Source organism: Vicugna pacos, chromosome 15 (genome assembly GCF_048564905.1).
Source record: "Vicugna pacos chromosome 15, VicPac4, whole genome shotgun sequence".
Classification (NCBI taxonomy): domain Eukaryota; kingdom Metazoa; phylum Chordata; class Mammalia; order Artiodactyla; family Camelidae; genus Vicugna; species Vicugna pacos.
Genome location: NC_133001.1, coordinates 60,709,302 through 60,734,261, shown reverse-complemented (window position 1 = coordinate 60,734,261; position 24,960 = coordinate 60,709,302). Strand labels below are relative to the sequence as shown.

Genomic DNA, 24,960 nt, shown 5'->3' with positions numbered 1-24,960 from the left:
ACCAAAATGTCGCCTTTTGAGCTGCTAAATATAAATGCTTTCATATGAACCACTTTTTTTCTTTTTGAATTTCGAAGAATATAACTTAAGAGAAAAAAAATCTTGTTAGAATTAAGAGAACTATTCACAAACTGCTTTTCAAACCAAATCGGGAGCCACAGTGCTCTCTGTGGGTCGCTGTGTTCTAGCAGCGTGGGCCTGTGCTCGCCTCTCACCATCCAGCGGCAGCCCCAGCCCCGATAGGAGTCGGCCTGGGCACGGGGACCACAGGAACCGTGCACCTGCTCTAAGGACACCAACGCCCAGAGTGCCCGCGAGCAGAAGAGCTGAGACACAGGAGCACGACTGACCTTAGTATCTGCCGTAAACTGTCAGCTGAGGCAGGTGAACACTGACTATTCTTACTTGGAACTTTCCAGCCTGAGAAATGACTCAGGGGTTCACGCAGCTGCTGCAGAGAGGCGAACACTGCACGGACCAGGCCGGGTGAGGAGGTGACGGGGGTGACACAGCATGACAGGGTGACGGAGGGGCCTTGCCTGGACTGCACTGTCTACGACTCAACCTCTTCCCACTGACTGGCTGTTTTACAACCAGACACAGGAACACTGTGCCCGGGTAGCAATGGTTTATTTACAGTTGAACCAGAGACTGAACACCCCTTGGTCAGACACAGGCCTGGCGAGCGCCACGGCGGACACGAAGTCAAATGTGTCTTAAACGCTGACCACAGCCTGCTGGAGGAGCGGACGGTCCTAGGAAGACGTCTCCAGGGCGCAGCCCGGCGGGTCGTCACTCCTCCTTCCGCAGCCTCTCCCGCCGCCTCTCCCGCAAGCCCCTCAGCTCGGTCATCACGCTCAGGGTCTTGCGCACCCACAGGACCTAGAGAGAACCGTGGGAGATGCACTTAGAACAGGGGCGTGCCCCTCGGAGACGGCAGAGGCCGGGAGCCTGGCACGTACCACAATGACCGCGGCGTTGAGCAGCAAGGGCGCTGAGAACACTAAGGAGACGAACATGCCCCTCGAGTCGAAGTACTGGTATTTCGAAAACAGCCTGTTTCAAGGAAGAAATTAACGGTTACCTGGGGGAACAAAACGGCATTACTGTATATTCTTCGTCTCACACGTTTTGGGGGGCCCTCGGTGAGGGCAGGACAGCCCACCCTAGGTCCAGAGCCACCCACGTCTTTTAGGATCTGGACCCTGGACTGCGCTGCCTGGTCTGGAGAGGATGCAGGGACCCCTCAGCGAAGACACAGGACCCGTGTGCACAGGCAGACAGGTGGGGCAGATGCCCTGCACACGACGTGGCCCTTCCTAACCCCGTGGGGTAAAGACCCTGTGGCCGCTACGAGGGGCAGGAGCCGCTCCAGGCGCAGGGACAGCTGCCCCAATGCCGCGGCTGGGCCACCTGTCACAGCAGGTGGAGGGGATCACCACGTCCGGGCACGGCTGTCTTCGGGCAACCCACTCACGACGTCAGTGACAGTCACGAAGCACCGCCCATAGCCCGGCCACGGCACCAAGGGGCGGACAGCGGGCAGGCGGAGCCCTGCGCTCGGAGCTGTTGGAGGGCAGCGGCTCAGACAACCGGGGTGGTGGGAAGCTGTGTCCTGATCACACTCAGAGGAAAGGAAGCAGGGATGGCCTGCAGAATGTGCATGTGGGCGCAAGGACGGCTAAACACAGGCTTGAGGACCCAACAGGGCCCAGGGGCTGTGACTCTACTCTGAGGCCTGTGGGGTCAGGATGCTGATGGACAGGCCTTGTCACCCACAGGCAGCCGGGATGGCGGGGGAAAGGCTGTGCTCCCCTGCCCACTTGTTTCAAAGGCAGAGGCCACATGACCACCCAAGGGTTCCTGTGTCACCTGCAGGTCTGTTCTAGGAAGCCAGGAGGAGAAGCCGCCCCGGGAGAAGAGATGGCTTGGGCAGGTGCAGATGGAGTGGGGATCGGGGAGGGGGGGTAGGATGACTTTATGATGTTTACTGGACATGGTGTGGGCTGCCCAGGTGGTAACACAGGCTGGCGTCTGGAGACCAGAGCAGGAAAGGACCAGAGGAGAGGGCACTGGCAGGGAAAAAGGCGGATCCCAGCTAGCGGCCTAGAAACCAGGGAACTAGCGTTTTCAGGACTAAGGAAACAATGGACGGATCACAAGAGCACCTCCACCTCAAGGTGGGGTGTGAGCGCGGTGGGCTGGGAGGATGGGCACCACCACCGCTCAGGTCTCCTCGTTAAGCAGCCGGAGACACAGGCAGGGGACAGAGAGGGCATTTGCAGAAGGAGAACTGAACGTCTCTGAGCATGTCCTTCAGCTGATGGGCGTGGTTTCAGACATAGTCACCATGCCCAGGCACGGTTACCTCCAGTTCATCGCGGCCACTTCATTGATGTACTCGGCACAGTAGACCAGGATCACTGGAGAAGAGGAACCACGCGTCAGAAGTCAGATGATGGCCAACCAGTGTGGCGTTACATGCTCTTTACAAAGAATATTTAACACACGTGTAACAGAACAGCATGAGTTTGACTAGACACGTAATTTCCATCTCAGATACAATGTTATGAAGGAAAATTACAACGCTGTAAAATGAGACAGAAGGAAACCAAGGTGAACACAGGCCAGCTGGTGGTCTCCATGGAAGGGGGCCCACCCTCAGCAGGAGCAGGCCAGGCTGGGCTGCCCGCCAACCCCCCAGCAGTGCTGGCAGCCAAGACCCAAGACAGGGGAGAGATAGCCGACCCGAGGGCGACCAGAGCAGCAGGAACAGCCTGGACCCCCAGGTCTGCTCCACAGGGACCAGTCCCACTCAGGGCAAGGGAGCATGGGAGTGGGGCTCACCCCAACCCGGGCAAGAGGACGTGGGCTGCCCAGCACACGCTGCTCCCGCACTGGAGAGAGCGCAGGGCGGCGACCAGGAACTTGGCGCCTGAGTCTCAGCCCCAGGAAAGCGTGCAAGCCCTCCGTTCGCTCCTGGTGTGAAACCGGAAGCCTCCTGACGCCTCCCTCCAGGACTGGACCCCAAGACGCATGCCAAGGAAGCAAAAGAAGGGAGACGGGAGAGAAGCAGAGGGGCTGGTGGGCAGGGGGCCCCTCCCCGCTGATGAGGTATGCATGTCGACCTGCCACCCACTCAGGACCTAGGCTTAGTCAACCGATCTGAGCCTCGTCTGTAAAACTGCAGCAAAAAATGCCCAAATCGTCCATGCGTCTGAGAATCAAACGAGCATCAGGTCTGTACATGCACTGAGAACAGCCTCTATCATCCCGAGCATGAAACTCCCCCCTCTTCATCCTAGAAAACAAACCCACATGGAGCTCCCAGGTTCACAAGACTGTTCCAGTCTCAGCTCCTGGGAGGGGCTGTCACCTTTCTTCCTGCCTCGGGGCCTTTGCACATGCTGTTCCCAGGCATGGAGTGCCCCTTCCGCCCTTGCACAATCGCTGCCTGACTCGCTCCTGCCCATCCTTCCCACCCCAGTGTAAACGATCCGGCAGGGACCCACAGCAGGCCCCCTCCGGGCTCTCACAGTGCTCCTGCCTTCCTGCCCTGGTGCTCAGCAGGGCTGTGGTTGCTCAGTGGAGGCGGAGCCCCACCTATCCCATAAGGCTCAGGCGCCATCTGCTCTGCTCACCCCTGCAGCCCCAGCGTCCCTTACTATGGCTCTCACATGAAGAAATGAAGTGCTATCCACCCCGACCATACATGTTCCTGTGACGCAGACTGCCTCGCTCCTGTCTTAAGGTAACCTCTTGTTTGGAACTCACACCTTGCTCAAGGTCAAATGAAAAATCACATTTCAGATTAGGTTTTGCATTTTGTTAAACTACCAAGCGAAAGTTTAGTGTCTTCCCAAGGTCCACAAGATTAACAGCCTTGGTCCAGCCGCTGAGGTCCTGGCCCACCCTTCCTATGGGAGAATACTGCCAACTATTCTGCATCAGAAATGCGGTTTCTCTGACACTTGACCCACTCTTTCTGCCCAACACCCCCTGTGCTCTGATGGGGTGCCTGGGTCAGACATCTGTCCCTTATCTCACCTAAGAAAAAGAAATTTTAATCACTCTTTATACCCCCTTCCATGATTTTATTTTCTCTGTGTAACCTTTCTCAATGACTCCACCCATCTCGGTTCCCCTTCGGATCCCTGTAGGTCTTAATCTTTAAAACTGATTTGGGCGACATGTTATTTTATGCCCAGAACAGAGCAGGCAGTGCACTGAAGCCCACAGAGGAGAGCACCTTGTACAGAGCGCTTCACCAAACCAAACTGTTCTTTGTGTAACAGGTGTTCAGCACCCTCTTGGGAACAGCAGGTGCTCCTCCAGAGTCCCTTCAAATCCAGGATCCGAAACACACTTCATAATGCCCAAGAGTGGAACCTGGGTGTGCCCTGAAGCCAGAGCAGGACACGTGACAGGAGGGCCGGGAGGTCTTAAAAATCTCATCACGTGGTGAGGCTACAGAGAAAACACGCACACAGCCATCGGAGCCACGGGACTGCTGATTCTACTCACCCAGGCACAGGAAGTGCCCGACCTGCAGCTTGTACCTCTGGGACGAGAAACACGTGAGCAGCAGGCAGAGCACGTGGAAGACGGCCAGGCCCACGAGCCACGGCTCCGTCCAGTCTGTCTGCTGCAGGACACACGAGAAACTCGTCAGGCCTCCCAGAACACGGGGAGGGGGGCAGGGAGCCCTCCCTGCACCCGCGTCCGGCGTCCACACGGGGCGGAGAGCTGTGCTGCCTGTTGAACGGAATCGCGCGGCAGGCCGGGAGAGCCTGAAGACCAGCCCCCGTGCGGACAGGAGGAAGCGGACTCCGGGGTCAGGCACGCACTCGGTTACCCCGGGGTTCCGGCTCCGCAGACCAGGGACTAAGGCCTCGGGAAATCCGGGCCGCCCTAGTTCGCAAGACGTGTTTTTTACTGGCCGTTCTGCCACACACCCCGCCCTCCAGACACTGCTGCGACTCGAGTCTGCTCCGCCCTGGGTGGACACGTCCTCATGGTAGAACGCGGGCCCCTCCCTAGGCGAGGGCCCCCCTGGGGGGACGGGGGCCGGAAGAGCAGCCCGCGCCCAACCACTCTGCCCACCGCGGGTCCGCTCTGCCCGGACCTTCCCGCGCCCCGGCCCCGCCCCAGGCCCCACCCTCTACACCCCGCCCACCAAGGCAAGCCTCCGGTCAGGCCCCGCCCCCTATGCCCCGCCCCACCAGCCCCGCCCCCTACCCCCCCAAGCCCCGTCCGTTCATGGCGGACGCCGGGAAGTGGGAGCAACCCCAACCGCCAGCGGCCGAACTGGCGGCCAATGAGGCTGCGAGTTACCGTGATCACGGCGGGGATGCTGACGGGGAACGAGCTGACTGAGAATGCGGACGGCATCGTCCCTGGAAAGGCCGAGCCTCAACACCACCTTTTTGTCTTCCCCGCCCCTCCCGGATAGGACAAAGAAGGCCTCTGGCGTCCTCTCGCGAAATCTCCGTTTCTCGCGAGGCCTGCTGTGTCCGGAAGCGGGAGCGATGCACCCTGCAATCTCGCGACATCTCCAGTCCCCGGGACCTTGCCCAAATCTCGCGTTAGTCCGTGGCGTTAAAGTAAATATAAGGCGGTTACAAGCAGGCTTTAGGATTGTCTTTCCCACCGAGCCGCGGCGCCGTGGCGTCTTCAGTTCTTCCACTGCGGCTGGGGATGCGGGGCATCGCCCAGGTGAGAGACCCGGATCCCGGAGGACAGGAGGGAGTGACCTAGACCCCGGGGACACAGGGGACAGTGAGCTGGACTCTGAGGGACAAAAGGGGGGGTGACCTGGACCCCGGGGGGACAGAGGAGGCAGTGCTCTGGATTCTTAGAATACAGGGGACCGTGACCTCGACCCCAGGGGCTGCAGAGGGACCGAGGGGACAGTCCCCCAGAAGCCAGGGTTTCCAGAACTCCCTCTGCCCTCAGCTCTAACAGTGGGTGCTGATTGCCTCTAGCTGACTCTAACCTTAAAATAAAACAGCTTGTTATTTTATCAGCAAAATGGCTTTCTAGCTGACTCTAACCTTAAAATAAAACAGCTTGTTATTTTATCAGCAAAATGGCTTTCTTTGGGAATAGAAAGGAATTGCAGTTGGGGACATGTAATCTAAGTTGGGCAAACAAAGGAGAGGAATGTGTTATTTTAGAGAGAAAAAGGCGGAAGAGGGAAGGGCTGCTTTGAAGTAAAGTCCATTGGAAGAAAGCGAGAGTGCGGGGTGGTGAGGGGTTCCTGTTGGCTGAGCACTGGGGGTTTCTTATTGGCTGAGGGGTGACGGTCTGTTATTGGCTGGGCTGTTGCCGGGCGGGGAGAAAAATCTTCCCTTCTCTGTTTTCCCTGAGTAGAGACCTTGCTCCTGTTGGGTCTGCAGAGGAGCCGGGTGGCACCTGCCTGAGGGCGCCCCCTTCCACCTCCGTCTTACATGAGGGTCCTTTTACTGATTTTCACACAAATCAGGGAATCCTGAATTCTCTCCCAGAGGGTTGATTCAAGGCACTGAGGTTTAGTGGAATAAGCACAGGGCATCCCACCGGGAATCGCAGGCCAATGGGGAAGCGTTTGCTCACAGGCCCTTGAGAGCCCGGGAAGAGAAGGTGGTCCCTGTTCTCTGGGTGGGGCTGGGGGAGGGTGTGGGGAAAGGACCAGAGCCCCTCGCCAACTTGAGGGGACTCGGCACCTGCTCGGGGGCAGGGGAGGGAGAAAGTGGGTTCTTGGCCGGTGGCCTCCCTGGACGGCAGCATCGCCAGAACTGAACCCAAACACGGGAGCCAGCCTGCATGGGCTTTCTTGTCCTGAGGAGCGTTGCTGAAACTCCGCATGCGGTGAATTGGCAAGTCTGCCAGTCCAGCCTCCAGGGGTGTCTTTCAGGGAACTCTACCCATCACCCCCACCCACCCACCCCTCCCTGGGGCCGGCTCTGTCAGTATCCCACAGGCCTCTACAGCACAGGCACAGCCAGCTTTAGAAACGTAAATTAGGTGAAGCTGTTAGCAACAAATGCATTTTCATACATACATAGTTGAGAGGTTTTAGTTTACACCATTTAATTTTGGGTAGAGAAATACTTTCCCTCTGAGTATCGTAGAATAGCCAGATCTGTTATTTCTGACTCTTTTTCATAGTTTGCCTTTACAAAATTATAGTCATTTAAAAATTTGCTGGTGGAAAAACCCATAATTAGGGATAATAAAAACCTTACAAATAAAATCGAACAAAGTAATATCTCATCTTCACTTAATATTTTCAGTATTCTGTTAGTACCTCCCGACCTCAGTGCTCCGGGAGGAGTTTGTAACTCGTGGATTACAGGGCGCGTCACTACGTGCTAGTTCCGTTGATTTTTGCTTCTGTCTCAGACGTGGGAAATGTGTATATTTTTAATTGTTCTTTCTCAAACTCACAGCATTTTGTGCATTGCCTAGACATATTAACAAGTTTTTAAATGAAACTTGGGGATTTAAATCATGTGTCACCATTGTGCCTTTCAGGGGCTGCCAAGCTGTGGCTTGGGGCCAACGGTGGACTCAGGCTGGGCGTGGGCTCCGAGCTGGGTAGGCAGGTGCTTCAACTGTGGTGGTTTGCAGACCTGGGCTCAGCCAGGCAGGTTTTGGCCTCTGCACGTGGCACTGATGTAGGTCCCACAGAGGCAGGGACTGGGGTCGATGCTGTCAGAGATGCACGCTCAACGAGAGCTCGATTGTACACACGTCTTAGCAGCACCGTGGGAAGCCATTCGTTTTGGCCTTTGCAGGGCAACTCCAGCTGTGAAGGGGTTTCTGGTCCAGCAGATGATGGTGCCCACATGGTTCTGCAGGGAGGGCCAAGGAGTGAACTCTGGAAACCCTGGACCATTCAGCAGCACACGAGTCCCACCTCCCCACCCCCAGCTGCCTTGACTGAGCAGGGATGTGGGGGCCTCTGGAGGCACTTTCCTGGGGCCTAAACTCGCAGGCAGGCAGCACTGCATTGTTTCAGGGCCATCCTGACGGACCACCAGACTGCGGGCTGGAGACAGCAGGGGTTATTTGCCCTCAGCCTGGAGGCTGGAAAGTCGTGAGGGCAGCAGGGCTGGGCTCCCTCTGAAGGAGGCACGGAGGCCATTCCTATGTCTTCCAGCTTCAGGTGGAGACAAACCCTCTATGTACACGTGCCTCTGTCTTCTGTTCTCATCGGGGCATCGGCCACTGGACCCGGGTCCATGTCCCCCAGTGGAGCCTCATCCTAACTTGATCACACCTGCAAAGAGCCTGTTTCCAGTAGGGTCCCACTCCCAGGGGCTGGGACTGGAACATACCTTTTGGTTAGGGTTAGGGTTAGGGTTTCCTGAACAGCTCAGGACCTAGAGAAGGCATCTGGGCCAAGATTATTTCTTTTTAAGATACTGGAGACAACTAAGATCTAATTTTAAATGCAATTGTTAAATACAACAAAATCACCTGTACTTCAAGCAAGCCTTGGCTCATTCTTACCCAGTTAATGGGCCAAAGGTGTTTGGAAGACACTCTCTCACCTTATTCATGTAGAGGCACCTGCTACTGTCCTGGGGCCACAGACAAAACAAGGCCCAACACCCTGAACCACACAGCCTTCAGAAGCCTGCCGTGACTTCCAGCAGAATCAGCAGGCGATCGTTTCTGGGCTCTGACATGCAGAAGAGCGTCTGGGATTCACTGAGTGTGGGGGCCTCCGTGCTCTGATGGAAGACGGGTGTTCAGAGACTTGTGTGCACGTGCGTCAGGATGGAGGTGGCAGGATTCCCTGAAGGTTGCACCCTTCTCATTGGTGTGAGATCACAACGTGGTATGTGGTGATTAGTCTATGGGGGTCGGTGTCCCGCGGCGTTCAGGGAGGTTGACCCAGGCTTCACAGGGAGCACCTTAGTCCTTCCATGAGAGCTGCCAGTGATGTTCTGCATGACGTTCTGCTTGGGCTGCTGGGACACAGCACCGCGGGCCAGGTGGGCGACACCGCAGAACTTCCCCACCTTACGGTCCGGGGCGGGGGAGGCTGAGTCAGCATTCCAGGGCCACCTGAGGATGTGGGCGCCGACCGGAGGACGGAGGGCACTGTAGACAGAGGACTGAACTTCCGCAGCGTCACGTTCGTGCAGGCTCTGGTTTAATTCCACTGCGTCTCTTGACTCCACCATCACGTTCAGGCTCGGGGTCACCTGGCCCCTCCTCCCTCCTGTGTACCTGGCACTGTCCTCTCTTGTGGTGGCAAATGCTGCTGCCTTGAATTCTGTGGTGTGAATCCAGCCCAGAACTGATGCGTCTCAGCTCGGAAACCCCGCTTTCTTTTCCGCACGGAGACCCACCTGCGCGTCCCTCGGGTACAGGGGTCGTGGGAACTGTCGGCCTGTCTTTGCAGTTCCCTTGGCCCGTGTTAGGCAGTCCTGGGGCTCCTGCACAGACAGTAGTAGCTGAACACAGACGCCGCCTTAAGACTCTTTAAACCAAACTTTCTATATTTATTCAGAAATGCGCACTGTTATCCAGGGTCATGAGACTAACGTGTGTTCTCAAAACCCCAGGTTTCTTCTTGAACCTCCTCGGGTGACATTTGTTTGTCTTTTTCAAGCCAGGAGAGAAAACTTTACTTTCAAAACCCAGTCTTTAAGTAAAGGACAGCAAAGGTGTCCCCTCCACGTCCCGCCAGCACTGCGTTCATGGCGGCTGTCTGCCCGAGGACAGCCTGCACCTGCACTAAAATAGATGTGGAAACACCGCTGTGGTCACCTGGTGGACCTGTTCATTGCTGCGGCCACGGAGAGGAGCAGAGCGCCTCAGGTCCCGACCTGGCGCCTCCTGCGGCTTAGGGTCTGGGGACCTGTAACCGGTGGTGGTTCCCGGGGTGTATTGCGGGAATAATTTCTGCTTGTATGCAAGTAGCACTATTTCCTAGAAAAAGTAACTGAATGTGAGAGCTGCTGGACTTTTGCCAAAATAGTTTCTCATAAGAAAAGTTAGGTGTTTGCTTGAAAAATATGTGTATTGACTAGTCAGTCATAGATGAGATTAGATTTTCAGCCCCATTCATTAAAAAATGATTAAGTATGAAAGGAATCTCATTTTAAAGCATGACTGAGATACAGTCACGCTGGTTACTTCACGGGGTGTCTGCACAAGGGTGCTTTCTCATGGCGACATGTGGAGCACAACTGGGGGAGGAGGAGGTGTGACAGCTGGGGACACTGTTCCTGTGGCTGGATATCAAATATGAGCCTAGTGGGGAAAGAGGGGGCGTCACTGACACCAGCCTGGATGGACTGAGTAAGTGACACCAAGTGTGATATTTGACACTCAGAGGGGGACGACCAGCACAGAGCTTGTGGAAACGGAGAGGAGGGAGACCCGAGAGGGATAGAGATGAACAGCATCTCCGTCTTCAGAAGGCTGCAGGGGTTATCGTTCCAGAGCAGAAATTAGAACAAAATTTAAACAGAGGACATTTTAAATGCATTAAAAAAGCTTTAACATAGTTCCTACCATTTACCCAGAAGTTTCACTTCTAAGAATTTCACTAGAAGAATAAGCATGCACACTAAGATTGCTGAACAAAGGTGACAACTGATCAACTGTTTATTTAGAATAAATAATTACAAAAAAAATTGGAAGTAATCTAAATACCCAAGAACGACTAACATACATTGTGGCATGTAGAGAGCCTGAAACGCTCTGAAGCACCTGCGCGTTGGGATGGAGAGAAACACATACGTGACAGAGTGTGGGGTCTGCGCTCCAGCTGTGCGGTATCAGACAAGGGTGGCTGGAGCGGGTGGCCGGGGCCACTCCCGTGCCTGTCGCCCTTGGGTTGCCTCTCCTCCCATCGCGTTTCGGTGCGGGCTTGCAGTGATTCTGTTCTGTGTTGGGTTTGGTCTTTCTGACGGACTCACATCTTGTGTGTTCACTGCCCTCCACCCGCTCACCCCTGCCGCCTGTGCTGACCCGCAGGGGCTCAGGATGAGGCCACAGCAAATGTGGCCTCGGATTAAACAAGCATCAGCATAAACGCTGTCTTAACCAGCTGCCCCGCAGGGACTGAGATAGAAATTGTCGAGGCACTGAGAATTTTTGGTTGTGGTTTCAGATGTATGGGGAAACTGTCTCTGTAAATGACAGAGGACTGACTTCCAGAGCCAGTTCAGATGCACTGGAATAGAGATTTCAGATGAGAACAGGGCTAATCTCACTGGTCCCAGCAGAAAGCGTTCTTTCAGACACTGCATCTGTGACCATAAGGTGGATTCTTAATAAAAATAAAGATAACCATTTATGTTTTTAAAGAACCAGGCTTTGAAGAACGAGAGGTGAAGTTTGGTGCTGAGGGAGGTCTTTGGAGAACTTCATTAGCACGTTCTGTGTGTTGCTATAAACTGGTTTCAACACCTATTTATGTTACCAAGTTTAGCTGTCATCCAGCTTTACAGTTTTATGTGTTTTATTACAAGCTAACATTCTGAGGTTAAGAGCAGGGGTGCTGGGTTCTCACATCCACGTGGTTTGAGCGCTGAGTTTCTCTTGTTAATTGCACATCTTTGGATTAGTAAATTTACCACCCTAAGCTTCAGTTTTTCCATCTAGAAAATGAGGATTGAAAATAGCACATAAGTGATGAGGATGCCAGGAAGTAAATGAAATCCTGTGAAACAGGCATGAGTCTGTCTTTATTGAAGGTATGAGAACTGAGGTCAGGGAGCTCAGTGTTCAGCTCTGCTCACTGGCCCACACGGTGCTCGGGTCAGAGTTGGCCCCAGGGCCATGCAGTCCAGCTCCACACGGTGCTGCGAAGCCACACACTCCTCCCCAGCAGTCTCTGTCACCTGCTCACTGCTTCACTTTGGCGCTGAAGACACGCGGGGCTTTTGCACGTTTGCTTCAAATGTGAAGAGAAGCATCCAAATGTGTTTAGGGACAGAGCACGTCTCAGGGCACCTCCATCGCTGAAAGCTGAGCATAGATCATGATCTTGCAGTTCAAAATGCAGACATTTTTAAACAAACTCTCCCCTGAAGTATCTCTGGGTCTCTCTCTCTGTCCTTCATGCAGATGTGTGTGTGTGTGTGTGTGTGTGGTCAGTGACCTTCTGCAGGGTCGGTGGGGCCAGCCCTGGGTGAAAGGCTTAGTGGACGTGGGGTCTCTCCTGAAGAAGCGTCCTCAGACAGCCTTCAGAGGTTCCCTCCATCCCCCCATGAGTGTGTCTGTATCAGAGGAAAACAAGAGGCAGAGTTTCAAAGGGAGAGGCAAGAAAATAACCTAGAAGTTCCCTTTCTTGCACAGAAGTCCAAGCACCCCCTCAACTTCAGTGATTGCAGGTTTGAAATTTTCTATAGGGATTCACGAGTCATCCTGAAAATCACATAGAAAACTGAAGATTTTTTGATGGCGAAATTGTGACTTTGTAGGCAGGGCCCAGCCGCGAGATTTGAGCACTCATCAAGGTGACATGGGTCAGAGTTGGGCTGCAGACGACACGCTTGAGCTGACTTTCAGGTAAAGCATGGTTTTCTGTCAACACAGACAGTTTGAACTGGAATGAGATGCTTTAAGACACTGAGAACTAGTCAGAGCAAAACAGCTCGTCAAAGAGGGAAGCAGCCGTGGTGGATCCGATTTTACTGTGTCTGTGAGAAAAGACGTGGCTGGAGTTTTTGAAACGCGTGTCTCCCCCCGTGAACATGCAGGACGCGTGAACACCTTCTGCAGAGGCAACTGGGGCCCCTAGGCCGCAGCGCGGCCCCGGGACGGAGGCTCCGCGTGGGGCACCCGCGCGTCCCGGGGGCGCCCTGGGCCCGAAGCCCTCCCTGCGCGAAGCCGCGCCCGGAGGCCTCCCCGCCCGGAGCCCAGGGCCCGTCCACCTGCGCTGAGCCGCGGCCTCCCCGGGGTGGGGTGGGGCCTCTGGGTCAGCAGCGCGTCCCTCTCCCGGAACTCGTTTCCACTTCTCGTCCTCACATTTTCTCCACTTGGTCCTTTCGCTGTTTGTAACGTGGGGAAAGCAGTGTGAGTGCTGACGCAGCTGGTCAGCCAGCTGGTGTCACTTGCCGTTTTTTAAAGGATGGACTTGAAGGCGATCTTTCAGGTTTTATTGGTGCTCTGGCCTCACCTAACAAGCCGCTGGAGGAGGGCGACGTGAAAACGAGGCACTCTGGCCGGCGTGGTAGAATCTGATGAAAGGAGTGAGAGGAGCGACTTATCGGCCAAAAAACGCAGCGGAGAAAGCAAAGCAGACGAGTGCGACGGCGACGCGGCGCCCAAGGCGGGCGGCCAGGCTGCTCGTCGTGGGCTGCGGGAGGGAGCACGTGCCTCTCGGACCGCGCGGCTCGCCTGCAGCGGCAGGGCTCACCGTCCGCATCGGCGAGCCACCGCTGCCCAGGGAGCATCCGCGAGCATCCGGGAGCATCTGCGAGCATCCGCGAGCATCCGCGAGCCTCTGCTGCACCGGGAGCATCCGCGAGCATCCGCGAGCCCCTGCTGCACCGGGAGCATCCGCGAGCATCCGCGAGCCCCTGCTGCACCTGGCGGCGCGAACCGAGGAGCAGGACTCGCAGGCCGCCGCGTGGGCGGGTTTGCGGCCCCGGCGCGCCGGCTTCCCCGCCGCGCAGCGGAGACGCGCCCCTTCCCGCTCCAACGAGCCTGGCGTCTGAGCTCCAGCGTACCGCGTTTGGAGATCGCTAATGCTCGAAACTAGACACTTAGTTTGACTGGCTTAACTTCAAAAACAATAACTGAACTTAAATAACCGGACTATGAGTGGAAGAGAAAAGGAGGCAAGAGCGTGGAGACGGATGTGAACACCACAGCAGGAGCAGTCTCCTCTCCTCCCTCCAGCGGGCGCTGCGGGTCTCAGTTCAGTTCTGGCTACTTCTCCATGTTTGATTTTTAAAATTATTTTAAGTAGCAAATTTTGACTTGCCCGATGGTTTTGAAAGTAGTTACAATTTTTAAAATTTTTTCATTTCTGGTTTTCCCAAAATGCGAAGGAAAAGATGTCTTAGGGCTGATGCCGCCTTTCCCGATCACGTGCTTGGGACTTCTGCCGTCTTGGTACGAAGGAAACGCTTAATTCAGGTGTGTTCTAGAACACGAGACTCGGGCTGGAGCGGGTATTTTCAGGGAACAATTTCATGCTGTTAACTTGAAAAAAGTGCTAGGCTGGCTGCATGCACTTGACAAAATGCTCCTCTTTAAAAATACGTACAGTGGTAATAGTCCCAGAGACAGTTTGTAATTTCTTTGTTGTGGTAAAAATCTAGCACATTCTGATCTACTTGAGATGTAAACATGTGTGTGAACCATACGTGGTGAATTCTTTGGTCTAATACCTTTGTTGTCAGGATAACCTGGCATCTCAGAAACGTGATGTCATTCCATTTAAATAGCATGAAAAAATAAGCAGTTATTTTTATCTATATAAAACAGTATTTGGAGACAAGATACATGCTAGAAGCTGTAGAATGTACTTTTCTTTTATGACTGAGTTGCAAAATAGGATTCCCAGGATGATTACAGTTTATAACAAAAGCCTCCGAAAATAATGCAAAGAATCGTGGTCACGGGTGTGTCTGCTTCCTCATCCCTTCCCGCCTCCCTCCACCGTGAGAAATGCACGTGGTTATTCCATTTATTATAACTCTTTCTGTGGTGGTAAACGTTGGGAAAGCCTACGGGTTTGCCGTTAGTAGAATAGAATTAGGCGCTGGAGAACCACTCCACTATCTGGAGTGATAAATCACATTTACATGCAGTAACCAATTACATCAAAAGCAAGAAACAAAATGAGACGTATCTCACCATATTAAGTATGCAAATTAAAATACATGAAGAACACATCATCTGTTTTTTCACCCACGTGGCTACAAAGACATCCATTGATCGTGGCAGAGTGAGTGCCTGTGGGAGGGAGAGCACAGACCAGGAACGGAGGACAAGGGGACAAAATAGAAAATGAGGTCATTTATCGTAAATGAAAATGGTCTAATACACCAACGAAAAGTCAGAGGTTGTCAGAATGAATTTTTTAAGTGACTGAAAGAAGATGTTTAAAGGAAACCCACTTCAAAAATAGTGACACACATAGGATCAAAATAAAAGGGTGTAGACAGATGGACCGTCACACTTTAATTAAATTTAAATTTAAAAAGCAGGAATTATTGTATCAACATCACATAAAGTAAACTTCAGGGCAAAAAGTTACGAGAGACGGAGGTAAATACTACCTCTGGGTAGAAACCTTGGCGGCACAGCAGAAGGCATAGCGACCCTGAGCGCCCGCCACCAACCAGGGCTTCCACACACAGGAGACCCGCGCCAACGGAGCTGAGCGAGGAGCGCACGGGCCCCACTGGCCGGCGGCAACTTCGCAACAACGGACGCAGCTCTCGGAAAGTCACCGCAGGCAGAGGGCAGCTGGACACCAGGGGCGGTGGAGCTAACGGACATTTACTCACGGACACGTCCATCCAGAGTCCACAGAACACTCACCAAAATGCACCATGTCTTAGTTCATATGAAAAGCTGAACAATTTTAAAATACTTGAAACCATGCCAAGAGTGTTCTCAGACCAAATGGAATTGAACTAGAAATCAATAAAATAAAAACAATAAGAAAATCCTTGAAAATAAAAATTAACAGAACATTTTAAAATAATTCATGTGTCAAAGAGAAAATTTCACATAAAATAAGAATAAATCAGACAGACATTAATACAAAAGGAAATATGACATTATCAACACCATGGGAAGCAGCTAAGCCAGGCCGAGAGGGGAATGCACAGCAGGAAATGCTAGCACTCGCGAGGGCGACGTCCTTGAACAAACGGGCCGTGCTCCCGGCTCAGGAGAACACAGGAGATAAACCCCATCATGGAAGAGCAAGGGGGTGGGGCAGAAACCCTAGAGTTGAAAAAAAAGAAATAATACAGATCATCTATGAAACAAACAATTGGTTCTTTTCAAATATTTTTTAAAATGACAAACTTCTAGTGAGACAGCAAATGGTAAAAAGAGAAAAGATACAAGCTACCAACGTGAGTGGTGTCACGTCACCGCCACTCACAGGAATCACAAGAATGTATCATAGACCATTCTGTGCAATGAGCTTAACAACTTATATGCAACGTACATTTCCACAAAAGCCAAGGAAAATCACTCAATGTGAAATGGATAATTTGAATATTCATATAAATATAACGTAAATATCCTCTAAGTCAATGTGTTTGAGGCAGGTCAGCTGAGCTATTCAGTTAGCGGAGCAGGAAGCACAACGAGTGAAGACATGTGAGCGGAACCTGAGGGTCTGTGAGACCACCCGCAGGCCAACACACACATGCAGAGACACATACACATGCACACAGACACACATGCACACACCATGCACACGTGCACACACAGGCACGCACGTGTACACATGAGGACGCACACACATGCACGTGCACACACGCATATACATGCATGTGCACACATGCACATACTGTCACGCATGCTCAAAAACAGACTCACACACAAGTGCACGTGCACATATGTGTGCATGTGTACACACATGGACAAATGCATATGTGTGCACACGTGCACGCACACACAACACTCACACATAACACACCAATCACATGTAACATACACACAACATACAACATACACAAGCATACAAGGTGACAAACTGTCCTCCAAACCTGAAGGGCAGATGAGTCCGTCTCGGGCAGACAGGAGGTGTCTGATGCAGTGCCCGCTGGACGAGAGATGCTGAGAGGCTCCTTCGGACAGACAAGACCGACATGCGGAGCTGTGACCTGAGCATGAGGACCGTGAGGAGCACTGCCGCATGCAGCTGCCAGCGCCGCTGTGACTTCAGTCTGTAAGTCCTGTCTCTGTGTGGTTAGAAAAACATGCATATTAAACAGCAATTTCAGCCTGTGCGATGGGCACACGTGACAATAAGGACATCAAGGAGGGCGGAGACATACGGGAGGAGAGGACACATTTGCAGAGACCGTCTGAGGTGGGACGTGCATATGAAAATACGGAGAGCTCTCAAAGCACTTCAGTGAAGCCAAGCGATCTAGTTGCAGTTAGAAAACAGGTGAAAGACGTGCAGAGAGGCTTCACCAGAGGGATGTCAGGCCAGCACGTGCAACGGCGCTCGCATCATCACCCACGAGGGAAACGCCAGTTAAAACCACAAGGAGATGCCACTGCTCACCTAGTAAAACAGCTTAAAACTTAAACAGCAGCATCAACATGCAGGCGAGGCTGCGGAGAAGCCCGTGTGCTGCTGGCGGGGCGTGAAGCAGCGCAGCCGCCGAGGTTCGTCGCCTGGCGGAGCACGCCGTTATTTCAGAATAAAGGTTAAAAAGTAATGGAAGAGACAAGAAGCAGTGTTGGGGTCTGAGTGGTGCACGGTCACAAGCGGAGACTTGGAGACCCTAAGTGTGCAACCAGCCAGCGTTGTTTTAAAAAGCCCTGGTGTCCTTGGATTTGACACGTGCACAGAAAGCTCGAGGGCGCAGGGATGTGTCTGAAACCAGATTCTCAAGGCCACCCGCCTCCATCCTGGGTGCCTGGCCTGCAGTGGCACCGCTGTGGTTTCAGTCTGTCCTCAATTACAGAGACGCTCCGGGTATCCCAGTGACCTCTGGGTCCCTTCACTACACCACGATCTGGAACCCTGGCGAGCCCACAGCTGTCTGCGTTCAGTGCCATTGGCATCTAAGTCTTCCCTTTTCACATGTAGACAACATTGCTGCTACAAGTTCAATGAACTTTTATTAAAACTGATTCTGGATTCATAGTAGAATCGTCCCATTATTTACTTTCCCGCTCAGCAGGCAGTAGATGTGAAGTAAATAAAACGAGCCTACCTGGGGGTGTGTGGTGGTATCTCGACGTTAGGGAGCAGGGCTTGGACCCGATGCCAACAGGCTGCTGACTGTCCCCGTCTGGGCTGACAGCGATGTGCTCACTTTGTCAAAACCACACCCCGGGAGACACGGGGTTGTCTCTTCTCCCCACAGCAGGATGAACTGAAGTTCCATGTGCTTGTGAGATTGTTTTCCTTCAGTCTTCTATCTCTGTCACGAGGGTTTGTGTACCCCTTACAGGATTTGACGCCACAAGCATCGTGAATGCTTCGGGGAATTTTCTTGAAAATTAAACCTCCACATGGTCAAAATGTTCAGAAAGTTCGGTTGTGACTCTTTCACCCGTTTGTCCGTTGATAGATCTTCCGTCTTTTGAGTAGGAGTGCCCTTCTGTTGGAGGGTTCACTCACATCACAGTGAGTTTGGGTTTTCTAGCAAACGCCCCTGCAGGCGGGCAGAGCATTCGGTCCGGGCAGCATCTACAGCGAGCTGACCCTCAGCCTGCCCGACACTCTCCCATCAATGACTTTCCCAAAGTGGAAAAGAGTAAGTTATACAAAAGTGAAGTCTGTTAGCTACAAACTGGAGAGTAATTGACAGCAAGATAAAATGGATGCAGGCACAAATGCCTTCTCCCTCTTATCTTCAAAACCTCTGTCTTTTATCATCTCCGGTTCTTAGCAGAACAGGACACATCCCGTGTCTCTCCAGGCACATCAGTAATGCTCCAGGTGAGGGCACAAACTCTCGCAGAGCCCACTGCGAGCCCAGCTTCCCTCTTCACGTTCGGGGGGGCTTGCCTCCCTGCGCCAACCTCGTCATCACGATGTCGTTGCTTACATCCCATGACCAGTAGGCAAAACTTTCAAAACGACTTCCTTACATTTTCACCTTTTGATTGTAAATGTTTCTTTCACCAAACCGGATTTGTGGGAAAGCCGAGAGCTGTATGTTTATAGGGGAATCTTCAAATTAATCCTGAGTTTTAACATTTTCTGAGTTTCACAGGATGTCTTATTGTTTGTAAGGGACGTCTTCCCAAGGACGGGTTCAGACGCCAGCCAAGCGGGGACCGCAGCCCTCCTCGTGGGCCCCTCCTTGGGTGAGATGGTCCTGGGTTAGTCAGTGTCCTGTTCCTTGGGTCCACCCGTGGGTCTGGAGCTGCAGGGTATCCCTTGTCACCGGAGATACCTGCACAAGGGAGCCACCCCCGGAACAGACAGTCTGCCCTCGGGCGTCCTGCGTCCTGAGCTGGAGGGGAACTTGGAGGAGAGCAACCCAGCTGGACACGCTCTCCTAAAATGGGACCCCGGGGGGCTCATGGGTGCTCCCCTGTGGGCCTGCTGGGCTCCGGGAGTGAGCGCCGGTTGCTGCCTGCTCACCTGGTCTGCGTGTCTGTCCTGGAGTCCCGGGGGGGACGGCGCATTTCATTTTCACTGAACTTATAGTTTCCCATTTCCAACAGAGGCCACAGGCCACAGGCCACAGAACCCTTAACTCTGCCTGTGAGCTTGTCACCCAGAGAGATCACAGGGCTTTCTGTTTTCAGAATGCAGCTTTTGATGGTATCTTGACTTTTTCCTCCACTAACTTACTGTGATCAAACCTATCCCTCCTGGCTTTCCCTTTCACGGCTCTGCCAACAGCACGGCCATTTCTCTCCCGGCGTTGCGTCCTCTGAAGCCTGAAAGAAGGACACAAACATACCAGATTCATCAACTCTAATGTCTGTCCATGACACTTTTAATTAGCAGAGGTTATTCCTACAAAATACCTAATTCTTCATAGAAATCCTTTGATGTAAAATTTATTTTAGTTGAGTAGGTATAAATTTTAACTTAGCTTTTAATTTTTACTTTGATTTATTTTCAAAGTATGGATTCTTAACAAGGTGTCAAATTTGACAGTCTCTTTTCTAAATATTTCAGAATCTGGTAATAAATTTGAACAAATCAAAGATATTGTAAAAGAATCTTGGGGTGTCCTTATGTTTCAAAGGATACTATAAATAAACTCACCTGGACCCTCACAGCCCCCAGACACGCTCACCGGAACATCTCGCCTACATGTGTGGCATCAGAAAACTTCGGAGTGGAAATCGCGTGTTCCTACGGCTGTGACTCCAAGAGCCTCTGCGCACAGACGCTTCCCTTCCCTGTGCTCAGCCTCAACTAGATGTTTGAAAAAAGCCCAAGTGGGCACCCCTGGGGCTCACACGCATGTGAGGAACCGGACGGGAGCAGAGGCGGCCTCCCGCTCTGGTCCAGGCGTCTGTTCCTGTCCTGAGAAGTGAGAGTCGTCGCCTCTGTTCCAGGCAACGTGTAGTGACAGATTCCCCTGTTTGGCATAATGTGGTGAACGTCCACTTGCCGCCTGGATAAGCAGGAATGCAGTTGTTACACCGAATTGGCACCCGTCCGGCTGTCTCAACACTCCTGTCACATGTCCTCAGAGTGGGAGCCGTGGGTCTCAGGTGCCAGGAGGGAGAGTGGTAGCGCGGTGATGCCGTCTCTCCGGGTAGCAACACGCGAGCATCTTGCCCCGTCAGCACAGGCCTGCCTCTCACGCGTTCAGCTCCTGGAATGAGCAGGCTTCACTTTTTCACGTGGGCTTGTTTGTCAAAAGGCATCTTTACAAAGTGGACAGCTGTCTGTTTTTGGTGGAAGTGTTGGGACTTGCTGGTCAGACAGGCAGAGCTGCCGAACCTCTCCTGTGTGTAGTGGAAGGTTTGAGGGGTGATCTCAGTGGAGCAGGAAGCACCCCGGTCCCGAAAGCTCAGCTGTGACACTTTGGGGACTGTCAGCAACAAAACAAGGTGCAGTGCAATGGTGACACCATGTGAGAAAAGCAGCGCAATTTAGAAAGTTGTAAACCCCCAGCTTTCTGGGCCCCCACGTTGGCCGAGAAGTGCGATCTCCGCTTGGCAGAGCCCGTTTGACTTGGTGGCCAGCATTCTCTGTGGGTGGAAGGGTTCTGGGGCCAGTTGGTCTGACAGTGGGGTCTCTGAAGGAAGGGGCTGCCCCTGAAAGGAGCCTCACCCTTTCCCCAGGAGCCTGTTCCTCAGCCCCCGCCCCCCGAGCGCTCAGATGCCCCCCCTCGAGGGCCAGCACCCGTCCTCCCGGGACCCAGCTTCCCGCTGCATCTCAGACGGGTCCTCGGACACCCTTCATTCCCCCACTTTCCTCCTGGAGGCGGCATTAAAACTAAGCTGAAATCAACCCAGAGGAAGAGAAACACCATGAGGTTTATGGGGAGGTGACTTTCTTCTGACTTCTGTTTCTGTACTTAACCCTGGATGCCGTTTCAGATTGTCGCACCACCGCACACAATTCTCAGTAACTTGCGAGAAGACGGAAAATATTCCACAATGCTTAAGCCAGACCCACTGGCCTGTGATTTTTTTGTATCTAGAAGTACCTTTATCTGATTATTATAATTCACCTATGATAAAAAGCAGGCCTGCGCATTGTCAAACCCAGGACCGGTGTCCCGCACGCTAGCATTTTGTTTGAACTTACTTTAGGGGTGGTCATTTTTCGGTTAGTCTGGGTGTAGGTGAGATTTCTCACATTAGCACAGTACCAACTGTGACCACTTCATGACGCCTGAAAAGCAAGGAGATTACTTTCAAAAGTCAGCTCTTCAACTAGCTGCCTCTCCTGAAAGAAGCAGCGAAGGAAGCTTCAGGAGAGCTCTGACCGTCACGCCCTAAGAGTGGCTGACTTTCTCCTCTGGCCGCCTGATCTGTTCAGTTTGGACAGAAGTCACCGGGCCCAGCAGCTGGGGGCCATTCAAGAAGCAATTATTTCTGAAGGAACATGTGAGTCATTTTCCCTAAAACTGAAGAAAAACATGGAATCATTTCCGTCACTGAAGTGACAAGAGTGATTATGGTCTTTTTTTGTTACTCATGGGACTATTTGCAACACACTTTTTGAAAATGAAGATTTCAAAAACATTTTAAAGTTTAAACATCTTAAATCTTAATAAATTCAAACTTAAATGTAAATCACACATGTGTTTATAACACATTACTAGTTAAAAAACTGAAACAGTAGGTTAGGCCTTCAACTCAATCGTACTTAAAATGAACAGCAAAGACAGTAAAGACATGAGAAATAAAGACAAGGACAGAAATCATGAAAGTGAAGATAATCCGCACGTGGTTCTCGTCACCCAGACGCAATCACCGCGAAGAGTAACAGGCACAGGGGCGGGTACGCAGGGCAGGGACCTGCACTGCATGCGTGAGGTCCTGGGTTCAGCCCCAGCACCTCCACTGAAGATAAATAAATAGAAACGGAATTACCTCCCCCCAAATAAAAAAATGGATAGAATAATAGGCATACAACTGTAATGAGGCTTAAAAGGGAGGGGGTGCAGAGAAGGGGGAGGGGAGGAGAGAGGGGAAGGGAGGGGAAGAGAGAGTGGGGGTGGGGGAGGAGGGGAGGAGACAGTGGGGTGGGGGAGGGGAGGAGGGAGGGGAAGGGAGGGAAGAGGGTGGGGGTGGGGGAGAGGTGGGGAGGGGAGGAGGGAGGGGTGCAGAGAGGGGGAGGGGAGGAGAGTGGGAGGTGGGGGAGGGGAAGAGGGAGGGGGAGGGAGGGGAGAGACGCTGAGGACACAAAACCCCCTGAAACTAGGGTTGTGACGCAGAGAGCAGGTTCCACGCTCAAGTGTGCACCACATTTGCTTGGAGGGCTTCTTCAAACAAACGGGTGGGCCCCACCCTGTGTTCCTAATTCTGTAGGTTTGGGTGAAGCTGGAGAGTCCGCATTTCTGACGAGGTTGTAGGTGGTGCTAACGCGGCTGACCTGTGGACCACTCCTCGAGGACCACTGGGGCAGGGGGCAAAATCAACAGTAATGAAGCAGTGAACACACTCCCGGCGATAGTTTGAACAATTTTATGCAGCTGATGTTTTAACTGTATGTGGCTGTATCCAGTTTCAGAAATAAGAAGAAATAAGACACCTGAATCTAGGCGCTGCCCGGGGCAGGTTCCTTCGGCGAGAGCCGCCCGACCTCCCACCGCCTGCGAACCAGGCAAGCTGCTTTCCGAGTTACAGCGGAGGGGCCAGAGCTCTAGGGAGTTAATACCCTCTACCTCGAAGACATGATCCCAGAGAAAACAAAGAAGTAAAACCAGCCAAAGCATTCTGTAAGTCGAGCAAAATTGTGACATTAAACAAAACTTCACTAAAGAAGGTAACCATGAATTAGCATTATTTAAAAATCTAAATGCAAAAATTATTTTAAAAAAGAAAAAGTGTACCCATATTATCTAGTGATGTGTGCATAGACCACGACCGGCTGAGTTTCTCTCAAAGCAGCCAAGTGTGATTAAATGCTAGAGAATGTATTACCACGGGAGCAACGTGGAAAATTACCTTGGGATTATCTAACAGGCTCAGAAACCAACTTGTCAATAACATTGAATTCCTACTCATGATAACAAAAGAGGGCTTTTTTACGAAACAGGAATGGAGAGGAATGGCACTGACCTGATAAGGGATATTTATGAGGGAAAAAACCAAACGTAACAACGGTGAGACTCTAAGCTGTTTTCTCTAAAGGTTACCAGTGTCATCACGTTCAGTGTTTTAAAAAGGCATTTCCTTTCAAGTCAAGAGCAAGGTACAGATCATGGCTGACACCGAACACTGCAATGGCCCTGAGTTCACAAGGATGAAATCGGAGGCGGGTGTGTCTTAAGGGGAGGAGTAACATTTCCCTTAACAACAACCTGAGCTCAAGACCTTCTACCAATGATTACAAAGAGCTAAACTCAACGGATGAATGTATTCGGTATAAGCACACACAAGAAAACATTGCTTGTTATTATCTGCCAGAAAGGACCAAGGATTAAAAAATGCCCGCAGCAACAAAACACGACGCGGCCCCTCCCAGCAAGCCTGACGCGTGCGCGATGCGTGGGGCCTTCGACTCACCGGAGGCCACCCCGTTGCTGGATGCGTAGCGTGGATGGATGGAGAAATACATCATGGTGTTGAAGGCTCACTATTCTAAAACTGTCAGCTTTCCCCAAGTTAATCTGTGTGCTCAGTGAGATATGAAAGTCCACAGGGCAGTAGAAGTGAGACTAAAATCCCCACGGAGTTCAGGAGTTTAGTTTAAGGGAAGGGAAGTCTGAGAAAGCAGAACGAGGAAGGCCGGTTGGCTAACCAGGCAGTAGACTGACTCTACTTGTGTCGTAATCAAGTCCCAGTAGGTTCAGTGCAGAAACGCGGAAACCTCCGCCCTGGGTGAGACCCTGGTGCGTGCACACACGGGTAGCCGTAGAGCAGGTGGACCAAACCACTAGAGAGAAACAGCTAATTTCTACCTAACGTCATGCCAAAGATGAGGTTCAGTGAGATGAGTGTGAAAATGATTGTTTTTTCAACAAAATATATAGGAGGAGATGCGTTATGTCCTCAGAATAGAAAAAAAGCCGTTTCCAAGCTTCGCCTGTTGCCTCTTTAGTTCCCAGCACAACCACGCAAGGCAGACGCCCCAGCGACCCCCGTCAGAGATGATCTGAACGACTCCCAGACTGTAGCGCACCTCCCCGAGCTCTCGGAGCCCAAGCGCACAGTTCAGGTTTTGCTCCGAGGCCCCTGACTGAAGGCGCAGGTTTTCAGCATACCCATGTGCAGCGCTCCCGTCTGAGTGTGGGTGCTGGAGGCCTCCTGTGAAGTCCGCCTCTCTCTGGACACCCTCCTGCTCCTGAGTTTTGTTCTCTGGGTCTTGAAATAGCTTTTGGAAAAAATCAATAAACTCTGACCAGGCTTGACCTGTACTGAACAACCATTAAACTTCTGCATCTTTCCTCAGCCATGAAAAAATAACACAGTAATGCCATTTGCAGCAATGTGGACGGACCTGGAGACGGTCATGCTAAGTGAGGTGAGCCGGAAGGAGGATGAAAAATACTGCGTGAGATCACTCCTATGTGGAACCTTAAAAGAAAAAAAAACCACAGATGAACTTATTTACAAAACGGTAACAGGCTCACAGACATAGGAAACAAACTTAAGGTCACCAGGGTTCGGGGAAGGGGGTGGGAAGGGATAAGCTGGGAG

The 24,960-nt window shown here is 52.3% G+C and overlaps 1 protein-coding gene and 1 long non-coding RNA gene across 2 annotated transcripts; one reads left to right on the top strand and one right to left on the bottom strand.

Annotated features, from left to right (window-relative positions):
* Positions 1 to 614: 614 nt before the first annotated feature.
* Positions 615 to 5,473, bottom strand: TMEM18 (transmembrane protein 18). Its single transcript, XM_006218204.4, has 5 exons — positions 5,335 to 5,473; positions 4,525 to 4,645; positions 2,369 to 2,423; positions 963 to 1,056; positions 615 to 882 (listed from the first exon to the last, which is right to left on the bottom strand). The coding sequence occupies exons 1-5, from the start codon at positions 5,389 to 5,391 to the stop codon at positions 793 to 795; spliced, it is 417 nt and encodes a 138-aa protein (XP_006218266.1). The 5' UTR covers positions 5,392 to 5,473; the 3' UTR covers positions 615 to 792.
* Positions 5,474 to 5,636: 163 nt separating this feature from the next.
* LOC140685805 (uncharacterized) lies at positions 5,637 to 17,809 on the top strand. Its single transcript, XR_012059263.1, has 2 exons — positions 5,637 to 5,715; positions 12,360 to 17,809. It is a non-coding gene; the product is annotated as an uncharacterized lncRNA (long non-coding RNA).
* The last annotated feature ends 7,151 nt before the right edge of the window (positions 17,810 to 24,960 follow it).

Excerpts from the sequence above, each read along its gene's own strand:
- TMEM18 (XM_006218204.4), bottom strand. The coding sequence starts at position 5,391 with ATGCCGTCCGCATTCTCAGTCAGCTCGTTCCCCGTCAGCATCCCCGCC. Across the intron at positions 4,646-5,334 it reads GCATCCCCGCCGTGATCACG|CAGACAGACTGGACGGAGCC; the intron begins GTAACTCGCAGC and ends TGTGTCCTGCAG. Across the intron at positions 1,057-2,368 it reads GTGGCCGCGATGAACTGGAG|GCTGTTTTCGAAATACCAGT; the intron begins GTAACCGTGCCT and ends TCCTTGAAACAG.